Source organism: Lepidochelys kempii, chromosome 1 (genome assembly GCF_965140265.1).
Source record: "Lepidochelys kempii isolate rLepKem1 chromosome 1, rLepKem1.hap2, whole genome shotgun sequence".
NCBI classification, from domain to species: domain Eukaryota; kingdom Metazoa; phylum Chordata; order Testudines; family Cheloniidae; genus Lepidochelys; species Lepidochelys kempii.
The window spans coordinates 231,012,306-231,035,664 of record NC_133256.1 but is presented as its reverse complement, the minus strand read 5'-3'; the positions used below and the strand labels follow the sequence as shown (position 1 = coordinate 231,035,664).

General features: G+C 40.8%; 2 protein-coding genes across 6 annotated transcripts in view; one reads left to right on the top strand and one right to left on the bottom strand.

Annotated features, from left to right (window-relative positions):
* IRAG2 (inositol 1,4,5-triphosphate receptor associated 2) overlaps window positions 1–16,169 on the top strand; it is a 66,010-nt gene extending 49,841 nt beyond the window's left edge. Inside the window, exons 24-39 of the mRNA XM_073317813.1 lie at window positions 1,899–1,945; window positions 2,030–2,094; window positions 2,213–2,329; window positions 4,827–4,912; window positions 5,605–5,677; window positions 6,989–7,046; window positions 7,133–7,160; window positions 7,933–8,073; window positions 9,907–10,041; window positions 11,785–11,932; window positions 12,961–13,010; window positions 13,657–13,731; window positions 13,806–13,870; window positions 14,328–14,429; window positions 14,610–14,717; window positions 15,417–16,169. Of these exons, the coding sequence (XP_073173914.1) occupies window positions 1,899–1,945; window positions 2,030–2,094; window positions 2,213–2,329; window positions 4,827–4,912; window positions 5,605–5,677; window positions 6,989–7,046; window positions 7,133–7,160; window positions 7,933–8,073; window positions 9,907–10,041; window positions 11,785–11,932; window positions 12,961–13,010; window positions 13,657–13,731; window positions 13,806–13,870; window positions 14,328–14,429; window positions 14,610–14,717; window positions 15,417–15,660 (1,542 nt within the window). The 3' untranslated portion in view covers window positions 15,661–16,169. The remainder of the gene's footprint in view (window positions 1–1,898; window positions 1,946–2,029; window positions 2,095–2,212; window positions 2,330–4,826; window positions 4,913–5,604; window positions 5,678–6,988; window positions 7,047–7,132; window positions 7,161–7,932; window positions 8,074–9,906; window positions 10,042–11,784; window positions 11,933–12,960; window positions 13,011–13,656; window positions 13,732–13,805; window positions 13,871–14,327; window positions 14,430–14,609; window positions 14,718–15,416) is intronic.
* The window catches only part of DNAI7 (dynein axonemal intermediate chain 7), a 41,630-nt gene continuing 33,912 nt past the window's right edge, over window positions 15,642–23,359 (bottom strand). For 2 of the 5 annotated variants that reach the window (XM_073317836.1, XM_073317845.1), the window contains exons 10-15: window positions 23,140–23,306; window positions 22,036–22,186; window positions 19,694–19,908; window positions 18,744–18,911; window positions 18,362–18,475; window positions 15,647–16,447 (exon numbers count right to left, since the gene is read on the bottom strand). In XM_073317836.1, the coding sequence (XP_073173937.1) occupies window positions 16,172–16,447; window positions 18,362–18,475; window positions 18,744–18,911; window positions 19,694–19,908; window positions 22,036–22,186; window positions 23,140–23,306 (1,091 nt within the window). In that variant the 3' untranslated portion in view covers window positions 15,647–16,171. Of the gene's footprint in view, window positions 16,448–18,361; window positions 18,476–18,743; window positions 18,912–19,693; window positions 19,909–22,035; window positions 22,187–23,139; window positions 23,307–23,359 lie in introns of all 5 variants that reach the window. The other 3 variants (XM_073317854.1, XM_073317864.1, XM_073317826.1) reach the window with 3 other exon arrangements.

Sequence of the window (23,359 nt, the reverse complement as noted above, 5' to 3'; positions counted from 1 at the left end):
TTGGTTGTATGGCAAGTTTCTATGATAAATTCTTATGGAGGCTTTTTCTGTAGAAAGAAAGTTCATAAATAAAGAGATTTTTCTCACTTCCCTTCTAGATCCCTACATCTAGATCTTTCTTGTAAATTTGAGAAGGTTACCAATACTGCACATCTCTCGCTGAGAAACTCCAGCTAACTCCTATCTCTGTGCTTTGATTACTTTCCTTCCCTCCCCTCCCCCCCCCATTTGTGTTTTTTAATATCTGCTCAGGTTCTTAGTCAGCATGTCCTCCATGGGCGAGCTCATTAAACTTCTCCTTGACCTTCATTTAATGTTCATTGTTTCTATGCTATAGTAACAGGATTTTTATATATTGTACAGGGGTGGAATTCTCCCCTTGAATAAGTGGGCTGGTCTCTCATTCACTTCAAGGGGAGTTAAATTTTTCCCTCAGGAACCTACGTTCCAAATATCTTTTGTACACTATAGATCCTCTTAATATCTAGCTCTTTGCTGGTACAGGATGGTAAAGGAACACAAAAGCTATTTACCTACTGCTATTTAGCTATTCTCCAAGATACTTACAATTTTAATTTTAAGAGCTTCTGTCCCCCCCACACGCACCGTACTAACCACTCTGTACAAGACAGCCTGTTGTATATGTACTATTATAAAATGAGTCTGGTGGAAAGCATAATGTATTTCCATGTCACTCTGGTTAACAATACAATAGCATCACTAGTCTTTGTCACATGCACATTAAAGCAAATCCTCTCCCTAGACACACTGAGAGGAGTGGCCACAAAAGCCATGCAAACCTCCTAAAATTCCAAATTAACTACTGACAACTGGGATTCAAAACCAAAATCTTAGAACTAAACTAAAGTAACTCCAAGTGTGTTTGCTTTGTGTTGGTGGTCCAAGAAATTTACAATAAAATGTAAAATACACACTGGATTCAAAGTTAAAGCTTTTTAAAAGGCAGTTTGTGTATCAGCAAAGTGCTACAGATTTGGGGCCAGATTTCAGTTACTCAGGTGCAACAAATTGAATGGAGAAAAGAATTTGGCCCTTAATGGTGAATCAAAATTATGACCATTAAGCTAGTATGAAAAAACCAGTGCCTTTCTGCCATAAGATCTGGTGGGTGTGGTACAATGTTGCTATCAGTAGGAATCAAACATGGAGACGTGAATGTAAATGTTAATCTCTTAAACAGCACAGAATTTAACCCAAGCAAAATGCTTTATGCTCATTGTCTCTTAGAAGGAACACTGATGCAGCTTCAGAGCTTTTTCTAGTGTTGTTTTCTGTATCTCTGGAAGGGAGTCTGTCCCAATATCATCTTGGTGAGCCATGTAGCATGGCTTTGAAAGTGGGGGGGGGAACAAATGTCAGGAAAAGCCAAGTGGCTTTGTTAAATTGTCACTTCTCTCTTTAAGACTTGCATCACAGTCTCGGCCCAGTTTAAAGTGGGGGAGGAAATCTAGCAGAGTGACATTTCTTTGAAACGACACACTTTTTGGTTTTAAAGTGTGATGCTCTTTGGCATAAAGGTCAGGAGTACAGCTTTTTGGAACAAAAATATAGATGTGAACAGATTTATCTCTTCTTCCCCCCCCCTCCCCCCGCAAATTACTACTACTACAAAACCCATAATTACACCCCCCCACCCCCCGGGTATTAAACCATACCCTATACCTCTAGAGATGGCCGAAAAAAGTGGGCAGGGGATACGGGTCAGCTTTTTTAAATAACCCACTCTACTGAAACGAACATATTTCAACCAGATCTAGCTACATCTAAAGGAATTGTTTAAGACTGGGACCTGACAAATATTATACATTTGCTTTACACAAGAAGTGATGTCCTATTAAAAGTATCAACACTAAAACCCTAACATTCCTTTTGTTAAGGAGAGTGATGCTTTGCCTTTAACATCGGATACTCCAGTCTTGCCCAGGTCAGTCTCTCTGGGTACATTTAATTCTTAAATTAACCAAACCGATCAGATCATGAATGTCTGAGTGTTTTCCTGTCTTGGCAGTGACCATTCAGCACCATCCCGAGAAGGAGCTATCGCATCTTCTTTGGAGAGCGCAAAAGCAACTGGTAAGTTCTTAAAGTGGAAGCACAGTGAATTTTGTCTGAGAGGTCTGAATAACATGCCCTTGAGTATATGCAGCTTCTTACCAGTAATGGCTCTGCCTTTTATTGCTTCCTATTCTAGAATTGCTCACTATGGAGACACAATTGTCTGAGGCTTCATGGGCAAAAGATGAAGACACATCAACCTGTATAGCAATGAAGAAAAATAAAGAGAAGGACCTGAATGATAATGTATCAGGTATTGTAGCTGCTCTGAAGATTTATCATGTGATAGGGAAACTGCTTGCTTCCAACATATCTTTTTGAAGTGAGGAAGTTGAGTAAGAGAGCTTTGCACAAATTTTAAGTCTACGTTATGTTCAGAATAATAACTTTTTGGTCTGCAACTGCTTCCAGATTTCACTGGGACTCTGCACAAGTATAGGGCTTTGCTTGGGCAGGAGCCATTGCAGGATTAAGACCCAGGTTTAAGACCCTGCAAAAAGGGGCACGCAGAATGAGTTGGTAAAGATGATTCCTCTCTTGCCAGGGCTGGCAATCAGGCACCTCTCATAAGCATTACATTTAATTCAGCTCTTCTGAAAATATAAACAAATGAGGAAAATTCTAAAGTACTGTGCCAGTTGATCCGTTGAAGGGAAATGGGGAAACCTCAGTCGAGCTATGTCAAACCTGAGCGGCCCAAAACATTGTGGGGAGGTGGGGGTGGAGAGAGTGTGAGGGAAGAGTTCAGACACTTCCCCCCAATGCACGTTTTTCAAAATCTTTAATCATCTGACCAGCTCTGTCAAAACATATGGAAGTAGAAAAGTGTGAGCTCACATTAAGATGTCAAGCAACACTAGTCTCATCTCTGTTTCTGAATGTATTTCCTTCCCTTAGTAAAACAAATGGCCCTACTTTTCTCCTTGAGTGCACACAAGCCTAAATTAAAGAAAATCATACATATACAGAGTATAAAAGCTGACTTAGAGTGCACCGCACAGAATAGCAGAGAACACTTGTTTTAAATATCGATTTAGAACACACTTCTAGAATATGCTAATTTAGTAATAAACCCCAGAGATGTCCTTCTTTTTCTGAACATTCATCTTCCTTTGGGCTGGGTTCTGAAGTGTCTAATTTTAGATGCCAGATTTAAGGTATTTGTTTCTTCACCAGTAATCTTCCTTTCTAATTTACTTTCATAAACCCTTTCTTGGAAAACCAGACCAGCCTGGCTTCAGAAAATAGCGTTGCTGGAGATATTTCACTTGGCTTATCAAGACTGTGTGCTGGGTGGAAGCACACAGTCTTGGGCACAGAGCCAGCGTGGGGTAGGATGGCAGAGCTCTGCCCATGGCTTAGATCCTACAAGTGCTAGTTTGAAATCTCAATATCCAGTTGTCCTATATCTTCCATGTTGTGCTAAACTGTCAGCACTCCACTTCTAAGGCATCACTATACTTGTACAGAATGTCTTTCTAATACAAATAGAGGCAGGAGGTTATTGGTGGATCTCTGCTGTTGCTTTCAGTAGTGCCAACCATAACGTCTATTGCTTTTTGAAAGAATAAGGTAGGCTTTGTAGGGCTGACTTTTTTTGTTTGTTTACTGGCGTTAATTCAGTGTAAAGTCTGTAAAAGAGAAAATTCTAGAAGCTAAGTTCTTGATCACACTATTGACCGTGTTGCACATCCTGTTTCTTTGGTTTGTACTAATATAGACTCGTGTTTTGTTAATTTTTTTAAAAAGATTCTTTGCAGCCAGAGTTACCATTGCAGGAGAAGTGAACTCTTGGAATTACCTAACCTTCTGAGTGCTTGGCTGTGCAAACTTAATATTGCATTAGGTCTAGCTTCCTGTATGCTGCTACTTTTTGAATGTTTAAAAATTCAGCAGCCTCTCCAATGGAGCATATAACCTCCTAAAAAACAGAGGTGATCGGTTGTGGCACTTAAAATGATGTGTGCTTCTTAGACTGGAGTTGAGCAGTTTGTTACTCTTTGATCTGGAGCTCACAACCCTTTGGAGTTTAATAATCTGCTCTAGTTGTTGAACTTCTGCCTTCTTGCAGCTGAATAACTACCTGTACTGTGTACCACAGCTCACTTTAGACACCAAAGCGTCTACTGCACATTATTCTAGCTTTTCAAATAAAGACCTAGCGCATGGAGCGGAACATGAAGGTACATTCAAGCATCTAAGTGATGGTAACTGAATTACATCTGCTGTACTCGCTCCCACACACTCCATAATGCTAAGCAGAGCACCACTTCCAAACCTCCTTTAGCCTCTTCATGTGAGATCAGAAATATTTTTTATAACTCTAAGCTGACTTTTTTATTTTATTTTTTTTATTTAACTTCCCTCCCATCCCCCGAAAATTCAAATAGTCAAAGCATAGAAAACTTCAGCCCAAAGCAATTGTTTTGGAAAATTGAATATATAGAAACTGTCTTGCAAACTTGGAGCAGCTGCAACCAGCATGACTGATCAATATAAAGCTGTACTCCTTTGTCTTGTGATGCTTTGAGTCAATAAATGTGCCATAGCATCACTGTCTCTGCTTTCTACAGCACTCTGAGCTGCTGGCTTTCAAAGGCCTCTTTCTTTTTTGCATTTTCTTCTGGTAATTACTATGGAGGGTTTTATGAGAGAGCACTGGTGGTTTCTGCTTTAGAAATCTAGTTAATAGGTAACATTTGTTCATCTTTGAAACCTTTACATCCACTTTCTGGAATCTCTCTCTTCAGGTACTGATCTAACGACTAAAAGTGAATTTTGCCCCAGCATGGAAAATCACAAAACGACACCTGAAAAAGAACTAAAGCTAGATCTGGTAAGAGCTCGACTAGACTGCTAAAGTTTTAGGAATGCTGACATGTGCAACCCATTGGCTTTAGCTGTAAGAGAAGGCCAGGGAATGCTGCAGTGACAGATGGGGTGGCTTGAGAAACGGATTGCTTGGTATGTCTGAAAAGTCCCACACTAGGAAAACCTATTAAGGATGAAAGGGGTAAACACCGCCGTGGATTGGACTCCCCTCCCAGAGACTGTACTACCAGTTCCTTGGCTAGTGTCAATTGGATGCCAAAGGAGCTATGCTGATTTACATGAGCTGAGGATCTGGTCCAGGGATTCCCCTCATGGGCTCAGGCCAAATGGGATAGGCTTGGTGGTGGGTTGTGTTTTGTTTTTTTTTTTCCCCTGCCCATCTTGGGCTACTTTAAATTCTCTCTATTTCATATTTCAGCATAGTAATCTGACTGCTTAAGTTCTAGATGGTGTCACTTCATGAGTTGTTTGCAAGGTAACATGAGCCTTCTCCGAGGAAGACCCAACTGATTTAGGGAGTGGAAGCCTTCCAACCCATTCAAGATCTAGTTTCCATACATAGTGGTAGCAGCAGTATAAAGTACCTGATTAGTTCACACAAACCCACTGTAGGACTAGAGTACCTCCATCATAGCTGATCTTCTTGTCCAGTATTTGTGGCAAGTTTGTATAATTACTCTCTCAAACCATTTTTAGGATACAGATGGGGAATCGGAAGCTATTAAAGAGCAGAGTGAACAAGTGTCTGCTACGGTTTCTGGTAGAAAAGGTAAATGGTCCTCGTTGAAATTCACATCACTTAACACATTAAAGCGCACGCTTGATTAGTGTCCAGTAAAACACATTGGTCTTAAACCTCAGAATGCTTGAATATTCTTATCCCTAATTTCTTTGTGTTTGCTGTACAACCGAACTATTGCTTGTACTTGGAACAGACTATCTTAATGCTTAACTATGATGGGAAAACTCTTAAAAGTGCATATAATGCAAAATAAAACCCTCTCTGACAAGGACACACTTTTTCATACTGAAAGCAAACGTTGTCTGTAGTTTTCAACGGGGTGTGAAGAGCTGATGAACCACTGAGCAGATCACGGGAATGATGGTCAATTCTGATACCATGGTGACAGAAATGTTCCAGGTTCCTACCACAGGGTACAAGCAGTTGCCAACACACAGACCTAGGATTATTGTTCATGTAAAGAGCTGACCGCTACAGAAGAATCTTTTACCTTGTATGATGTGCTTATTCTAGTCTGGCTTTGGAGAGGGAAGCAGCTTTGTCAATTTTATGTTGTGTAAACTTTAAAGTGTTTGTCATTAGGTATTAAAATGGAGAGGAACAAAATGCTATCCTACAAAGACATGCTCTTCATCCACCTCCTACCAGCACTAGTCTAATCCAGCTCTATTTTCCCTTGGACACTCTTGAGGGGTGTCCAAACAGGCCAAGCTTTTACTACACCCAATGATATCCTAATGCAAACTATGATACTTGCATCCCCTACTCCAACAGGGATATAGAGCAACTTCTTTCAACCCCATCAAAGGTTTGGGCAGTGTAAGAATCTGAAAGCTGGGTGTCAGTTTCTACTGAATCCAAGCTGGCTTTCCCTTTTAGGAAGTGCCTCACCTTTAGCCTTGGCTGTCTCTACCCATGTGCTGATCCTTATTGAACTGTTAATAGTGAGTTTGGGGTGGCTTCTCTAATGCTTATCTTGAAGTTGTGGGGAGGAGGTTGTAGTGGGGACCAAAACCGAAGATCCAACTACTGCAAATTCAGATCTGGATCTGGACTTCTGTGGTTAAAGCCACAAACTAATCAAACAAGGACTGACTCTTTTTGGGGTCTTGGCCATTGAAAGGTAACACTAATGAGCTGCCTTGCTGACTTTTAACCTAGTTCTAATGCATGCTGCTGCTGCTACTACCAGACAATAGTTCAACCCAAGGAGTCTTAATCAAGTTTTTCCCTCTTGTGACTGAACTTTTTAAGTCTTTCATAAACTCCTCTTTTTAAGGGGAGTTTATTCCTCAACCTAACAACTAAAATTTTGTGTGTTGTCTCTTTAATTATCAGGGAATTCTTCTCCCACTATGACTGGCCTTAACATGACCAAAACCAAACAAAATGACAAGTATGTATCTCATGTAATCTGATGCCCATTTGCATTTACTTTGCACTATGCTCTTCTTATGTGGTTTATTCGTTTTCCTCCCACAGTGTTTCTCCTAATGAGAAGGAGATGGAGGTGAGTCTTGACTACTTGTATCCTGAAATATTTCAGCAAGTAGAACTCTTTCTAATGGTCCTTTCTTTCTGAAATTCAGGTAAATCATTTTTCAGTGTTCTGAGAGGTTTTAAAATTGACTTTCTGCCTCCCCTTCAAGTAATGAAATCCTTGATTTAGGTAAATATCCATGCCAGGGGTGTTACTGGACTTCCATGTCCAATTGAAGCCCGCTGTGTGCCGGCGGTGAAGGGAGATCCTTTCAGAGGATGAAGCTGAAATCTGTTTATCAAAAGATACTCACAAGCTGTGCAGGAAAAGGGGGAAGAGGAGGAAGGCTATAAAAATGACTCTCTTGTCATTATATAAACTTTTGGGTTTGAATTTTCTCCACTGGTGTCGTTTTGTGGGGGAAGGAGAGTTCTGGCCTAGACACAAGCTTCAGCCCAACAGAATGTGCTAACAGTACTGTTCATGTTGCCAGGCAGAATTGTTTAATGTTGCCTTTCCCAACAGGATGAACTGATGGGGATGTGGAGAGAGAGAGGGTAGCTATTCTGTTGGTAAACTAATTACCTATCACTAGATATGGGTAGAGTTGAAAATGTTGAGTTTTTTTGGATTCAAAGCCTGTTGGGGAAGGTTCAGAACTGGGGTGTTCTCCTACAAAGCCTCCTCCTGCCATTCATGGAATCATTAGCACTAGCTATTGATTCTCTGAGGTAACTCTTACTTCTGTGATGCCTGATCTATTCAGTACTATGTCATGATGTTTTTTTCCCCCCTATGACAGGCAGAGTTTCTCAGATTGTCTCTGGGCTTTAAATGTGACTTGTTCACCTTGGATAAGCGAGTGAGGCTTGAAGAAAGGTCCCGAGATTTGGCTGAAGAAAACTTGAAAAGGGAGATCATGAATGGGCTGAAGCTGCTGGAGGTTAGCAATGGATGAGATTGGAAGGAGGGAGGGAGGGAGCGAGCAAGTGGCCTGACAGTACATTTTAATCCATAGAAATATGGGGCTGGAAGGAACCTAAATAGGTCTTCAAGTCCAGTTGGCTATGCAGAGGTAGAACCAGGTATACCTAGACCGATCCGACAGGTGTCTGTCTAACCTGTTCTTAAAAACCTCCAGTGATGGGGATTCCACCACCTCTCTTGGAAGCATGTTCCGTGCTTACCTATCCTTGTAGTTACAAAGTTTTTTCCTAATAGCTAACCTAAATATTCCTAGCTGCAGATTAAGCCCATTACTACTTCTCATTCCCTGAGAGGACATGGCGAACAATTGATCAGTTGTCTTCATAACAGCCCTTAAGCCTTCAAATATATTATCAGGTTCTTTCTCTCACCCCTTCCTCTCCCCCTCCCCCCAGGCTCCCCCGCCCCCACCCAAGACTAAATATGTCCAGTCTTTGATTGTTTCCTAATAGGTCAGGTTTTTCTTAAACTTTGTAATCATTTTTGTTGCTCTCCTCTGGACTCTTCCGTCTGTCCCCATCTTTCCTAAATTGTGGTGCCTGGAACTGAACACAATACACCTGTTGAGGCCTCACCAGTGCCAAGTAGAGTGGGGCAATTACCTCCCTTGTCTTACGTAAACACCTCAGTTAACAGCCCAGAATATTTGCCTTTTTTACAACTGCGTCACACTGACTCCTATTCAATTTCTAATTCACTATAACACCCAGCTCCTTTTCAGCGTTATTACTGCTTAGCCAGTTATTCTACATTTTGGCTTTGTGCATTTGCCTTTTCCTTCCCAAGGGTACTACTTTACACTTTTTCTCTCTGAAATCAATATGAAATTCAGGACCAATTCTCCTATTTGACAAGGTAATTCTGAATTCTAATCCTGTTCTCCAAAGTACTTGCAACCCCTCCCAGCTTGGTGTCAGCCACAAACTTTTTATAAGCACGTTCTCCTCTCCGTTATCCAAGTAACTAATGAAAATATTTTACATCCTCCTAGCGTGACTGCAAACCACTAATAACTACTCTTTGAGTTCAGTCTTTCAACCACTTGCACACCCAGCTTATAGTAACTTCATTTAGGCTATGGCTACACTAGAGAGCTTTCCTCGGTACTGATGCTGAGAGAGCTCTCCCGTCAGCTTAATTAATCCACCCCAACGAGTGATGGTAGCAGCTCTCCTGCCGATGTAGCGCTGTCCACGCTGGCACTTAGGTCAGTGTAACTTATGTCATTTGGGGGTGGCTTATTCTCACTGCTGCGCGACCCAAGTTATAGTGATATAAGTGGTAGTGTGTACACAGCCTTACTTAATGTAAAGTTTTTGCTGGATTTTATTTTTGGATTTGATCATATAAATAGAGTCAAATATGGCTTTGTTTAGCACTGAGGTTTTTTGGTCTTTTTTTATTTTTAAATGTGTATATTACAGACACTGAAGAGTTTTTTAGAAAGCAACAAATGGGACATTCTTCTGTTCCGAGTGCTCTTGTAGTGAGCTAATAAAACCATAAAGTGAATGTCAAACTTACAGTTCTTAGCTGGTGTAAATCAGCGTAACTCCTTTGTTTTTTCCAGCGGTGCGGAATTTAGTTACACCAACTGATTATCTGGCCCTAACATATTTGATCATGCAAACAGGTACGCCCAAGCAGAATCCCATTTAGGTGTGATCGCTTCCTTTGCAGAGTAACATTCATTCCACAAGCCGCTAGACTGGCATCTCACTTATTAGCGCTGTTACATTTCCCTCTTCTTTCCTCCCCACCTCTCCCCCTCCGCCCGTGAACTTCTCAGTCTCTAGCACCTTTGTGTGATGAAGATAACCAAGCACAGGAGATCGTTAAGAAGCTGCAGGAAAGCTTGCAGTTCCTTAGCCAGTATGCTGCCAGACTTGCTAGTAGAGCAGAGATGTTGGGAGCCATTAATCAGGTAATTGGATTCAATTACTACTTTATGTAAAGTAAGGAAGCTTTCTTTAGTCTAAAGATCTCTCTAACAGATTCCACTCAGTATTTGTAATTGAACTTGTAGTTTATACAGTACACAATTTACTGGAACAATAGTATTAAAAAGCATGTTATGTTGGTGATCTGCATGCTCATTTGTATCACTGTCACATCTAGGAGTCCTATTCACGGACCAAGATCCTAGTGTGGTAGGTGCTGTGCAAGTAAAACAAAAGCAGTCCCTATCCCCAAAAGCCTACAATTTAAATATAAGACAAGATACAACAGCTGGATAGATAGATGGAAGTACAAGGAAAAGGTGAGATAATATCAGTCAGATAGGCAATGGTCTCAGCACACCATGGCCTATCCATTGTCAAGTTTTTATAGGCATCATGGAAAAGGGGAGGTTTTAAGAAGGACAAAAATGTGTTTTGCAGATGTTTACTCAAAGCATCTCCCAAGCATGAGGGGCAGTATGGGGGAAAGCATGAAGGTGCTTGAAAACTTAACAAGTGGGAGATGGAGATATTGGGGTTCCCCCTCAAGACCGCTTCCAAAACTCCAGTATTCGTCACTTAGCTTTGCTGTATGCCAAATAAAAGGAAACTATGTGGAGTTGATCAAGCTAAAGCATCAGGGATGGGTTTAGGTATAGGGTACGCACACCCAAAGTTACACACACCTTCTCCTGGTATACATTTCTACCAACACTATAACACATGAATTCCTAACTATACATTGTATCATATGCTTTGGGATTGGCTTGGTTATGCTTCAGGAACCAATCCCTGTACCTATCCATACTGTGTGCATGCCTGAGCTACTTTTTACCTCATCTTCCATTCCAGGCTTATCTTGTCCATTGTAAATGGTATCAGGGTGTTTTCCTATTATCTCCGCTAGTACAGATATTCCATCTCTAGTCTACTGATCCATTTAACTTCCCAATCATCCCCACTAAAAAATGAGGCATTGAAATGTAGGACTGGAAGGGAGCTCGACAGGTCATCTAGTCTAGTCCTCTGCACCAAGGCAGGAATAATTATTATCGAAACCAGAGGTTCTCAAACTATTGTACTATTCACACAGCTAGCCTCTGAGTGCAACCTCCCCCCCCCAGTAAATTAAAAACACTTAACACTTTTTAACATATATTTAACACCATTATAAATGCTGGAGGCAAAGCAGGGTCTGGGGTAGAGGCTGACAGCTCGCAACCCCTCATGTAATAACCTCGTGACCCCTGACCCCCAGTTTGAGAACCCCTGCTCTAAATCATCCCTGACAGATGTTACTTATGTCTTGGCCAACATGAGACTGGCATCATGGGCAATCAGAGGCAGAAGTCAACATCTCAATAGTGAATGAGAGATGATAGGTCACGAAGGGCCTCGAAACTGAAGACCAGCAGCTTGTGTATGATAGAGAAAGGGGGAGCAAGTGGAGGGATTCAGAGGGGTGATGTGGTCTGCTAGGAAAATGATCTTTGCAGCATCTTTGCATTCATCTTTGAACGAATGAGTGCGGCAAGATTGAGAAAAGGAAGCTGCTGTGATCAAGATGTGAGGTGAGTTGAGACCCCGGACAAGAGTGTGTGTTTGTTGTGTGGATGGATATGAAAGGCCATAAGTTAGAATGATTATGTGGGTGGTTTTACTCCAAGCATAATTCAATGTCCTGAAGAGCTAACGTTTTTCACCGAGTATTGCATTTACTTTGCTAGGAGAGCCGTGTCAGTAAGGCAGTAGAAGTGATGATTCAACATGTGGAAAACTTGAAACGCATGTATACAAAAGAGCATGCAGAACTTGAGGAGTTGAAACAGGTCTTGCTACAAAATGAAAGATGCTTTAATTCCTTTGGGGATCAAGGTAATTGTTAAACCTAAGCATATTTTCATTTCTCTTCTAAGTAACTGCCATCAGTTGAGCCCTTTAGCTTGTATTTATAAAGCTGCTTGATTTCCTTGGATGGGAGGTGCTATAGAAATACTTTATCTCCTGTACAGTTATGATACCGAACTGTAATGTGTAGCAGCAGAAAAACTTATTGATTGTCCTAACTTAGATGATTATTGGAAACATTTAAGGGCAACTATAACTTCAGACTTTTAAGCAGACCCTCCTGAATCTCTGAAAACATCTCTCATTTCACTCATGGAGTAGCAGGCCTCTTTGGAAGGTGCAACACAGGCTGGTGAATTTGACTCTTATATGCAGTAAATTACAAATTGGATGTTCATTTTAATGTACATCTGATCAATCTTCAGTGGCCTGAGTTCAGAAGCTCCAAGCTTTTGAGACTCCAATGGAAGTTGGAGGCGTTCAGCGCTCTGAAAATCAGAGCACATTTCTTTAAATTTAAAAGATCCTAGTCTTACGTGCACAGCGCACACATCCTTGCAGAAGCTCTTTAGCCAAGAAGGAAGGAGTAAAAATTGGCATGGAGAAGTACTCCATCCTGTAAAAACAGATTTAACTTGTTAAAGATAAAGTAGATCTGCTGGGCTCATTAATAAGGTCTAGTTAAGAAGTGACCCCTCCTGCACAGGGCATGCACTAATGTGCAATGTTAACTAGCTTAGGTAGTTTGAGCTAATGGTTACAAGTCTCTAGCTGTATCCAGTATTTATTTGTTCGTTGGCCATTTTTAAATCTCTTTTTAGAGAGACCAGTGGGTGAGAGATCCACTCACCCACCTTGTAGCCATGTTTGGCCCAGGATATTAGAGACACGACAACACTGATTTGTTTTTGACACTTGCTGCTTGGGTTTTTCCCCCCCAGAGATGCTTAGCTGCTGTAAACTTAAATAGGACCTGCAGATGGTCAGACCATCTGGCTCTCTTCCACAATGGCAATCTTTAAAAATCTGCTTACAATACCATTTCCTCTTTACAGATGAATCTACAAATAAAAAGCTTCCAAGTTCTCTCAACTTCAAGGTACCAGTACCACTGAAATTTATAAAAGTAAATGGAATGCTGTGTGCTCTTCAGAGCTGCCTTGTACATGTACTCCACTGGGGCTTGACATCCACATGAAAGCTGTATCTATTAGGCTCTCTCTAACTCCCTAAACTCACAAAAGCAAACTAACTTGATTAGATATGCTAACATTTCAAAGGAAAAACTTTAAAATTTCAATGTGCTGCTGTAAGTGGGTCCATAATCTCTCTTTTTGAGGCCCGTCCCTCTTGAGTTCAACAACTATTGCTCTCATGGGGTCCTCAACAATGAAGCTCTCAAAAGAGTGGTCTTTAACATACTGAGCCAAGAGATATCTAAAAGCAAGTTTGGCAATAGGATCTATATTTTGCGCTCCAGTAGGTTAACTTAAGACCTCTTTAAATTTCAGAATTTGCAGTAGCAGATACACATGGATGTTGTTTCTAATCTGGAAAATAACCCGCATATTAATATGTAAAATTATTTTTTTTAAGAAAGCATACTTCAAGTACTACCCAGATGTATCTTTTTAGTGTTTATACTAACTAAACATCAACTTTTATAAATCTACGCCTCCAATTAACATGCTTAAAACTAGTAGTTAATCTAACCAATGCATAATAGTTGTTAATAGCTCTTCTTTGTGTAGCCATCATCCCTGCGAAGAGTCAGTATTGCAGCATTGCCCAGGAATATTGGAAACATTGATAGTGGTTTGCCGCTGGTAAGTAAGGGTTGTCAAAGGGTGACTGTTTTCATTCTCAAACTGGTCAGTTTGCATTTTACCTTCTTTTACAGGCCCAATTATATGGAACTGATGGAAATGAAAAAAGTGACAAATTCAACAGACGATCAAGCAGTTGGTAAGGCTACTTGATTTTTTGTTTGTTTTTAAATGGGCCTTAATTTTTCAACTTCATTATGGCTGTAGTAAACCGTTCCACTGGAGTAGCTTACTAAGGATCTTTTGGAAGTAATGCTGTAAATGTCTATGCTATGTAAACCCTAAAGTTCAGCTTTTACACTCTCACCCAAGTGTCCACATCAAGAGGCCTGAAGTTCAAATTTAAGAGGTTCGGCGTTCCCATGGACTTCAACTGCAAGGACATGTGAAAATTTGAAAATCTGGCACCTTATAGTTTCTGCTTAAATATTAAACTGGGAGTCAAACTTGAAAAATATTTCCCAAAATCTTCATAGCCTACCCCAACATTAAATAAGCATGCTCGTTTATCTCTATCTTGTACTGAAGTTATTTTCTTTACTGTGATCTGAAAGCTTTAGCTGAAGTACTTATTTTCAAGTATGTACATTTGGCAGGGGCCGACTGGGATCAAAACAAAATGAGAAGCGTCCTTCACTGCGACGATTCATTAGCACATATTCCTGGACAGAGTCTGAGGAAGAAAAGTCTGAAACAAAGTAGGTCTTGATTACTTAATCTGCAAGACTTCAAGGTGGGCTTGCTTCTTGCGCTTGACACCATGTTGCATGTCAAAGCTGTTGTAAACTGGAATACTTACTCTATTTATAAAAATGTGCCTGTTTGTGTATTGATGAGTGTTTACCAGGAAACTTTTAAGTTCTAAAACTTACTTGCAGAACCAAACAGGCAGAACCACCAGTTGAAGAAATACAAGAAGACAAAGCAAGGAAGTTAAGTGTTACTGAAAGGGGGAAAAATCCATCAAAATGGAGTCTAGGATCAGCGTAAGTTTCTCAATTGCAAACATGAATTTCTGTAAGGGGAAGTAGTGGTCCGGTGGAGGACATGGGAAGAGGAAGCAGAGTGGTAATCTTGACTTTTTATTGATGTCAGCCTTTCAAAGTAGGAAGCATTAAGTAGTCGGTTAGCAGGTTAAAGCTCTACTTTTGGTGCTAGTCAAGAACAGAACAACTTCTGGTATGACAAGCTCACAAATTCATCTTGAGATGTGACCCCTTGCAGTGTGGTGCTCTGCCTCAACACTGCCCCTCGGAGATCAAAGCCTAAGTTCTTACCTAGTCCAGATAGCCCTGTCATTCTAAATTTACAGAGGAAGGCACTGGAGTATACATTAAACCCTTCTGTTGCAGAAAAAATGGCTGATATTTGCAATGCCCACTAAGAGATTTAGCCACACACTTTCCATTAACGCGAATGGAATGTGTGAAGAAATCCCATATTTGCCTTTGAAAACAGTTTTTGTGCCTCTTCAGAGTTTTCTATAAAACATCTTTAGCATCTAGTGCTGACTGGAGCCTGCATTGTAAACCCAGAATATAACATGCCAGTGTAGCTGGCTATTAGTACAGCGGCAAACTTGTCTTCAATACATACAATTTATATTCTGGATTAGTAGTCAGACAATATGATATTTAAACCTTGAAGAAAAGCATGTCTGTCCTATGTTTATGGCTTCTCCACAGTTGCAACATCATGTCATCGTGGGCATCTCATCTGAAGACTTCCTTCTCCAAGGCTAACAAAACTCTCTGGATTTCTCTTACCATCATTGTATTCCTTGCTGCACTCACAAGCTTCCTCACAGGTCTCTCTCTCCAAAGACCTGCAGATGCTGCCCCGGTGGGAACTGGAAGTTCCTGGACATCACTACAACAACTGCTGTGGCCACATACTAAACTTCAACACAATGGACCACCACCAGTATAACACACAATCTGTATTTTAATTTGTAAAATCTTTTTTTTTTCCTCCCCTAGACGTCCTGTTTTGACTCAATTTGTGTTATATAAACTAGTGTAAACATAGCTCTCAAGTCTAGAATTACTTAAACTTTCTAATATGAGTTGAGGTAGTATATTTAAAATCCCTTTTGAAGCTTTTTAGACTATACTTAACGTTCAATGGTAAAACATTTTAAAGCATGATTGGGAAATACAACTTCCCCCTCTGACCACAGAAGACTATCTTCCCAAATGTCTTAATCCTGTTCAGGATTAGAACAACTTACAAAATAGCTGTCTCTCCTTTTGAAGCTTGTAATAAATGGGTCTACATGTGTAGTTACTAGAAAGTAATGAATTTTATTCACAAAAACTTTTTCTTAATGCATTTTTAGGCATTTAAAAAGCTGTTTTGATTTGCATGTGAAATGAGACATCAAATGTAATGTTATTGACCGAGTTCTTGATGCTCAATAAAGTTAATTTAAAACATTGGCTTAAGAGTATGTTAACACTCTAGTAGCAATGAGCAGTTGGTATACAGCATCAATAAATAGGCAGCTGGCTTTCTTTACTTTTTCAATTGCTTCTTCACTGGCAAAATCTTTGATCAGATGGTACAGAGTAGAATGAAATTCAGTATTGTTCGCTAGATCTTCTGAGAAGGCTTCGCTAGTTTCACTGATTATAAGCCTTTGTGCTCGCTGACCATTAAACATATAAAGGGACCAGTCTTCATCTTTAACAGCATTGGTTTTAAGGTGTTCACTCACCTACAGCAGAATGGAAGAGTAAATGCTGTAACATTACTACATTTTCTAGATAGACATACAGTTAATGTAGGGAGGAAAGCTGATAGCTTGGGATGCTGAGACCCAGGCTTAATTACCTGCTCCAGCAGAGACTTGTGTAACTTTGGATCTCGCCCTAGGTGTCTTGATCAAAAGAGGAAGGTGCCTGAATCCAAAATGTAGGTCCTCAAAATCCCCATAGTGCCAAATGTCAGTGGGCACGTGCACCACCACTTAAGTCCTGATGCGGAGTATGTGACTTAGGGAAATGTCTAGTCTGAGCTCCTGCATTTGTTCTGTCAGGGGAGGGCTAATATATGGTAGATGTCCTCAGATGCCTACAGTGCTTATGGGATCAGGCCCTGCATGCAACAGCAGAAGGTGGTGTTTTATCCAATGGTGCATGGGTTACAGCACTTCCAGCAGGAGGTGGGAAACCTGGATTCAAGTCCCCTTCTCCCCCTGTCCCCTCACCCCCAGAAAAAAGAGCATGGATGTGAAACCTGGGTCTTCTGCCTCCTGGATGAATGCTCTAACCACTGTGGTTTTAGATATTGGGCCACCATGATTCTTTGTCAGAGCTGGCTAACTAGGTTTAGGCACCTAAATCCAGAAGAGAGCCTGTAAATTATAAGTGGTAACTGGACTGTCCCTTCCACCCTACCTGAGGCACATACCCCTGTCCTCTGCATTTTGTATTGTCTAATTTAGGTGGCTCCCCACCCAGCTTGCTGGCTTTTGAGGGTCCTGTTCAAGGTAGCCAGGCTCCCTCAGGAAGGCCAACAGGAATCTTGCATATGTAACTATTTGTCCCTACACATCTAGTATCTCTAAACACACTGAGCCAAGTAACTCCAATTCCAGGATTAACATCTCAGTTACTCAAACAGATTAACATTGTAGCTTCCTGGTGATTGGCCAGAAGATACCTTAATCATAGCAATTCACTAATTCCTCTTGAGGATTCTTTGAAAAGTGGTGGTGATTAAAGTTGTCCATGGTGACATTTATCTTTCATCAAATCCAAGGAAAGGGTGGGAATATTGTAGACTCATTTATTCAATAATACTGTTAAAATTATTTGCCTTAGAGCTCCAAATTTACTAATGGCATTTAGTATCTAGCAAGTGGGAGTTAACAGCTGTTGTCTTGCACTGCGTAAGTCTTACAGAACAAAATTACTCAACCTTGACATTTTGTATATTAACCTGTAGAAGTAAGTGTGTGTGTGTGTGTGACGACTACTAGTTTCCCCTCTCAAATGGGGGTGGGAGCAAATGTATGACCTATAATAGCAAGGGGTTAATTATCTTACCTGCAGTCAGAGGCTGCAACTGAATCTACTCTACCTACCTGCCAAAAGAGCTCCTCTCTGTCCTACCAGGGAACAGAAAATAAGTGAGGAAGAATCTCCCTTCTCTATGCCTTGAAAGAAGTGGATGTTAAAACTGACACCTGAGGTCTGTCTGCAAAAGAGGAGCACTGTGGGCTGCTCTGAAGGGAAGGCGAGCTCAGGTTACAGCTGGCCAACTAATAAAATCATCACATATCTAATGGGTAATGGAGGACTCTGCCTCAGCCTACCTTTGAATGAAAATCCTTTTTGTACCCAGCGATAGAGCTGGAGAGACCAGGTAGCCCTGGACTGTGCTAAACTTTCATAACCAAGCTTATAGGTCACCTGGCATATAGAACTGTTAAGCAGAGTAACTGAAGACCCCAAAAGATGCAATCTCAATAGCCAAAGGACTGTTACTTAGCAAAGGTATCGGTGAGTTCACCAGGGGCCAGGCCTTAGAGAAAGCTCTTCATTTCAGAAACATGACCTAGCTGTAGTTCAGTGTTGCTTATCTAGTCATATATTACATTATTTTGGACTAAGTCTAAAAAAGCAACCTTAAAAACTACTTGATCTTGACCAGATGCCAGATTCCACTTGCTCCAACTGAAAGCAAAAGAAGATGCAACCAGCGCCATCTGTTGGTAAGTTGTGTCTTCTGCTAGTGGAGTCTGTAACATAAAGGGTACAAATCAGAAACCACGGATCCAACAAATCACACCACTTTATGCTAGACTACCACATTGAAGGCAAGCTCTGGGCAAAAGATAGTGGGCCAGATTCTGGTTCCTGCTCCTTTGGGTAGCTCTGCAGCTGTCTCACCCAGGTACCTGAGGGTTCTGTATGGCGTAGATCCACCTTTGTGCCAAAAAATGTTGTCTACAGGTAGAAAATTGGATTTTTTTAAAAAAAAAAAAAAGTAGGTCATAGCTGTCTCACCTTCTTGTTCACGCAGACGTACTTGTAAGAGTAGTCTGATGGGAAAATGTTCACTCCAGCCTTTTTCAAAGCAATGGTCAGGTCAATTGGAGATGTCCATTTTCCTGTCAAGTGGGAAAGTTTTTCACTCCCATCCACAGTTATTGAAGACAGCATACACTGATTACCCTGTTGCATGAAGCAATAAAAACCATTTTTACTGATATTCTGTACTTCAGGCCTTTTAAAAATAATTTACTTTTTTCTCATGTCTACTTTATAAATACCTCTGATGCATACACATTCACCTGCACCCCATATCCCCAGCACTACCAACCAATAGCTGCCAGGACCAAAACTTCAAATGGGTGTCTGTCTGCACTGGGAAGGATGCATGTCTGCTATTGCCCAGCACCTCATCTGCTCTGTTCACCCCTGCCTCTAGAGTGTTCTCAGCCTAGAGAGTTTAGGATAAGTAGTGCCACCATAGTGGCTCTTAATTCAGCTGGCAGTTACCTGTCAGATTTTGAGGGTAACTAGATGGTAGATTTGTGTATGTAAATCAGAGGAGGAGATTTTACACCAAGCAAGTAGCATTAAAATTGAAGAGCTACCTTTTAAGACTCATAAACTAGAGGGGGAAAGAGGGGTAATTTGTGGTGAGCTGTGCTTTGTATGATGGTCCTGAATTTAACATGGGATGGGGGGGAGCTGCAGCTTTCAAAATACATTAATTAGAACTCTGTTAGCAGTATGCTGCCTGCTGGCCCTTCTGGGCAAAAACCTAGGCTAAAGCACCAGTTCTATTCCCTACCCTGCACCTTCCCAATTCCATGATGAGGGGGTGGGGTCAACACACAATTATCCTCACGCTTTCATCCTTACTAGGGCAGCCTGACTCAAAAATTAGCTCTGATAAATAACCATAAGGGTCTGTAGTTGAGTTGCATGTATCAAGAGATTTACTGTACCTTAATCTGCATTTGAACTTCTGCAAAAGCTGTAACAACAGTGAAAAGTAATTCATCTGTGCCATTAGGTCTCAGTTCCCATGACTGATATGGCATATTGAGGTGAGCATCCTGAAGCAGTGTGATTGTATAAAAAGCATCCATCTCAAAAGAGATTTGTTTCTCTTTCATTTTGTACTTTATGTCACTGATACCATCAGTTCTCCATTGTTTGCCTACATTATATACATAAAAAAAAAAAAGGAAAAAATTGTTAGAGCTGCTGCTTTTGATGGTGTTAGCACAATTCTGAACTTGGGTCAAGTGGTATGCTGAGCTCTGGAGAATCTTAGGCATGTAATACAGACAATAGATGTTAAGAGAAAGATAGTCTTACAATTGGTATCAAAATTTCTCCCTAGCCTAAAAATGATAAATGAAAACACGGATGATGGTGCAGCTAACAGTCTGGGAGCTCATTTATAATAAATACTACTCTCAAACTTTAATACATGAAGTGTCAAATTCCACTTTAATGTAGATCTGGAATAACTTTACTGACATCCAGTCGGGTTACTTTGGATTAACACTGGTGTGAGAACAGTATTTGGCCTTTTAAATATATATGATTTGAAAGTAGAATTTGGCTCAAGATCTATTTATATACTGTAATTAAATTTTCTAGCTATAATTTTTCTTATAACCATCAATGGTGTACTGTTACACTGTTGAGACTAAAATAAATGGCACAGAGGAACTGCAGCACTATTGATGGTAAGTTAGTTCTATTCAAGCCAGCTATTGTAATTTGGTTGTTTGCACATTGAGGAAAAAAACGGTTAGTTATCTCTCGTAACTGTTGTTCTTTGAGATGTGTTGCTCATGTCCTTTCCACGTTAGGTTTGTATTTGCCCCATGCACCAGTGCCAGAAAATTTTCCCCAGTGGTATCCATAGGGCCAGCTCTGGCACCCTCTGGAGTGGAGTGGGTATATGCCGGTTTAAGAGGTGCCATTGTCTCTCCCCCCTCCTTCAGTTTCTCCTTGCTGGAACTCCGACAGAGGGTCAGGAGGGTGAGTCATGGAATGGACAAGAGCCACACATCTCAAAGAACAACAGTTATGAGAGGTAAGTAACCATTTTTTTTTCTTCGAGTGATTGCTCATGTCCATTCCATATTAGGTGACTCACAAACAGTGCCTCTGGAGGTAGACCAGGATTCTTGGATGCACGGATTACAAAAACGCTCTCCCGAAGCCAGCGTCATCTCAGGCCTGCTGGGTGGTGAAGGCATGGACAGATGACTACGTTTGCGATCCTGCAGATGTCCTGGATCAGAATGTGAGCCAGGAATGCTGCTGACGATGTCTGTGCTCTTGTTGAATGAGCTGTTACTATCAGCGGCAGAGTAGAAAAGCACCACGGGTACAACTGCTTGTCGAAGCAAGAGGATCTTCCGCCACCATCACTGGCAGTAAGAAGGAACTGAAGGTGGGGGGAGGGCTGCCAGCACACACACCTAACATGGAATGGACATTAGCAAGAATTGGAAGAAGAACATATTTACTAAAACTGACCAGGAAACTTTGGTCAAAACATTTTTTCATGGGAATTTACTGATTTATTGAAATCAAAACATTCTTCAGACGCAGTTCAATTTTGATTAAGTTTCTCCAGAAACAAGGTAAATTCTGAAACCAGGACTTCCAGGGTCTGGCACCCAGGGACGCCAGGATCTGCAGCGCTAGGACAGCATTCCAAGAAGACTGTCTCAGAGTTAGGATTCAATGCCCTTTCACAGAGAATTTTGAAATTTTGGGCTTTTGTTCCTAATCAGAATGAAATTAAATACTGAAATATTGAAATCTTTCACAAAATGAAATAACTTTCTCTGCCTTGCTCTAATATTTACACTATATGGGAGCTAAACCATGTAAATCCAAACAGTAAAGCAGAGATAATAGCCTATCGCTCTTTTAGAAAGATTTTTTTTAATGGAGCCAATTGCCAAGACATATCACTTGAATGAGGACTGAAACACTATACAACATTTTCCTTACTTCTAAATAATTTACAGAAGACTGTTTGAATAAGGGAGCAACAAGATCTTGTGTCTAACCGAAATTATGCACCAATTGAATGTTAAGCTTTCAAAAATCAATGATGATGAACAGCGAAGGGCCCATCCAAACTCTGGATCTGAACTGGATCTCATCTCTATAATGGGACTTGCCAAAGTCTGAGTTCCAAATACTCCAGGAACTTTGGAAAAATTAAAATCCAGATCTGAATTCTGGGACTTGAACTTGAGAGGTTTTTGGATTTAGCATTTGTGTGTAACAGCTGGCTGAAGACTGACTGTACCTGCAGAATCCCATCTGGCAACCACAGGCTCCTCAAAAAATATCACACTGTCAAGAAGTCTAAGAGTCACCCCTATACATGGATATGTGGCATCTTCAGTTTCTTCTGATTCTGGAGGATAGGGATATGTCTCCAATCCTACATCAAGTAACTTTGATGGAAAGGTGAAGAAAAGATAAAATGTCATGAGAAAAAGCAATAGACTACTAAATTTTGTAATCCACTTTGGTCCTCTGCAGAGTTCACTAAAATACAATCTAAAGAGCTAAAAACTTTATATATCATTTGATAATTCTACACATCTGTGAAACTTTGAAAATTACACTTTGCTTCTTCTGCATCTTCCATCTCAGGCTCTCAAACACTACAAACACTGTACAGCCACAGAGAGGAGCGGCAGCTATTACTCCAGCCCATATGTCTGATATTCAAGTACTGCCTGCACTGGGGCTGTATTGCAGCTCTACATGAAGGTGCTGGGTTAGGGATGGGGAGTTATGTCTCTCAGTCCGCCAATGACCATATTTACTTGAGCTAAAAGCAGTTTATGTAAATTATGTCTATTAATGAGATCAGCATTGCAAAAATCCTGTGATGCAGGTAAATGTGATCTTAAATTTTACAATTGGGGAAACTGAGGCATACTGCTTAAGAACCATAAAGTCTGCAGCGGAGCCTGGAACGAAACTCAAAGCTCCATTATCACAGTCATAGGCTTTAACCCATCCTTCTGTTTATAAAATGAAGCAAGGACTTCCTTTTCCTTTAACCAACATCTTTAGGAGAATTTTCAAAGGCAGTGATTTCAGATGTTTGTGCTACCTCCATTTAACAGAACTGACTGTGTGAATACCTGTCTGAATGCACACACCCCCATTATATGGATGCCACAGGTATATAAGAAAGTTTGCAGGTGCAGCGGAGGAGCATGATTTGAAAACTCGGCTTTTAATCTCAGTGCACAGAAACTCAAAAGATAGAACTGTTTGTTTATACAGTGTGAACTCTCTATTGACAATCTCCAGAACTGTGGCAACTCTTTCCAGGGTGATCAGAACTAAAAGAGATTCATTGGGTGCAATTTTGCTTCAGAGCTTGACCTACTTCCACCATGATCCAGCCGTTGATTTGTTTGGCTTGAGGTGGGAGCTTCAGTGCATCAATAAGGTACACTCCACCCACTGGTGTGAACTGGTGCAAATCAACTATATTTTCGCCAATTATCTCTTCTTCTTTTTCATCAGTGGCCACCTGCAGTGGTGCAACCTGCACTAAATAACAACCAAATATCATGTATTAATTCAATGTCTGAATAAAGTACCAA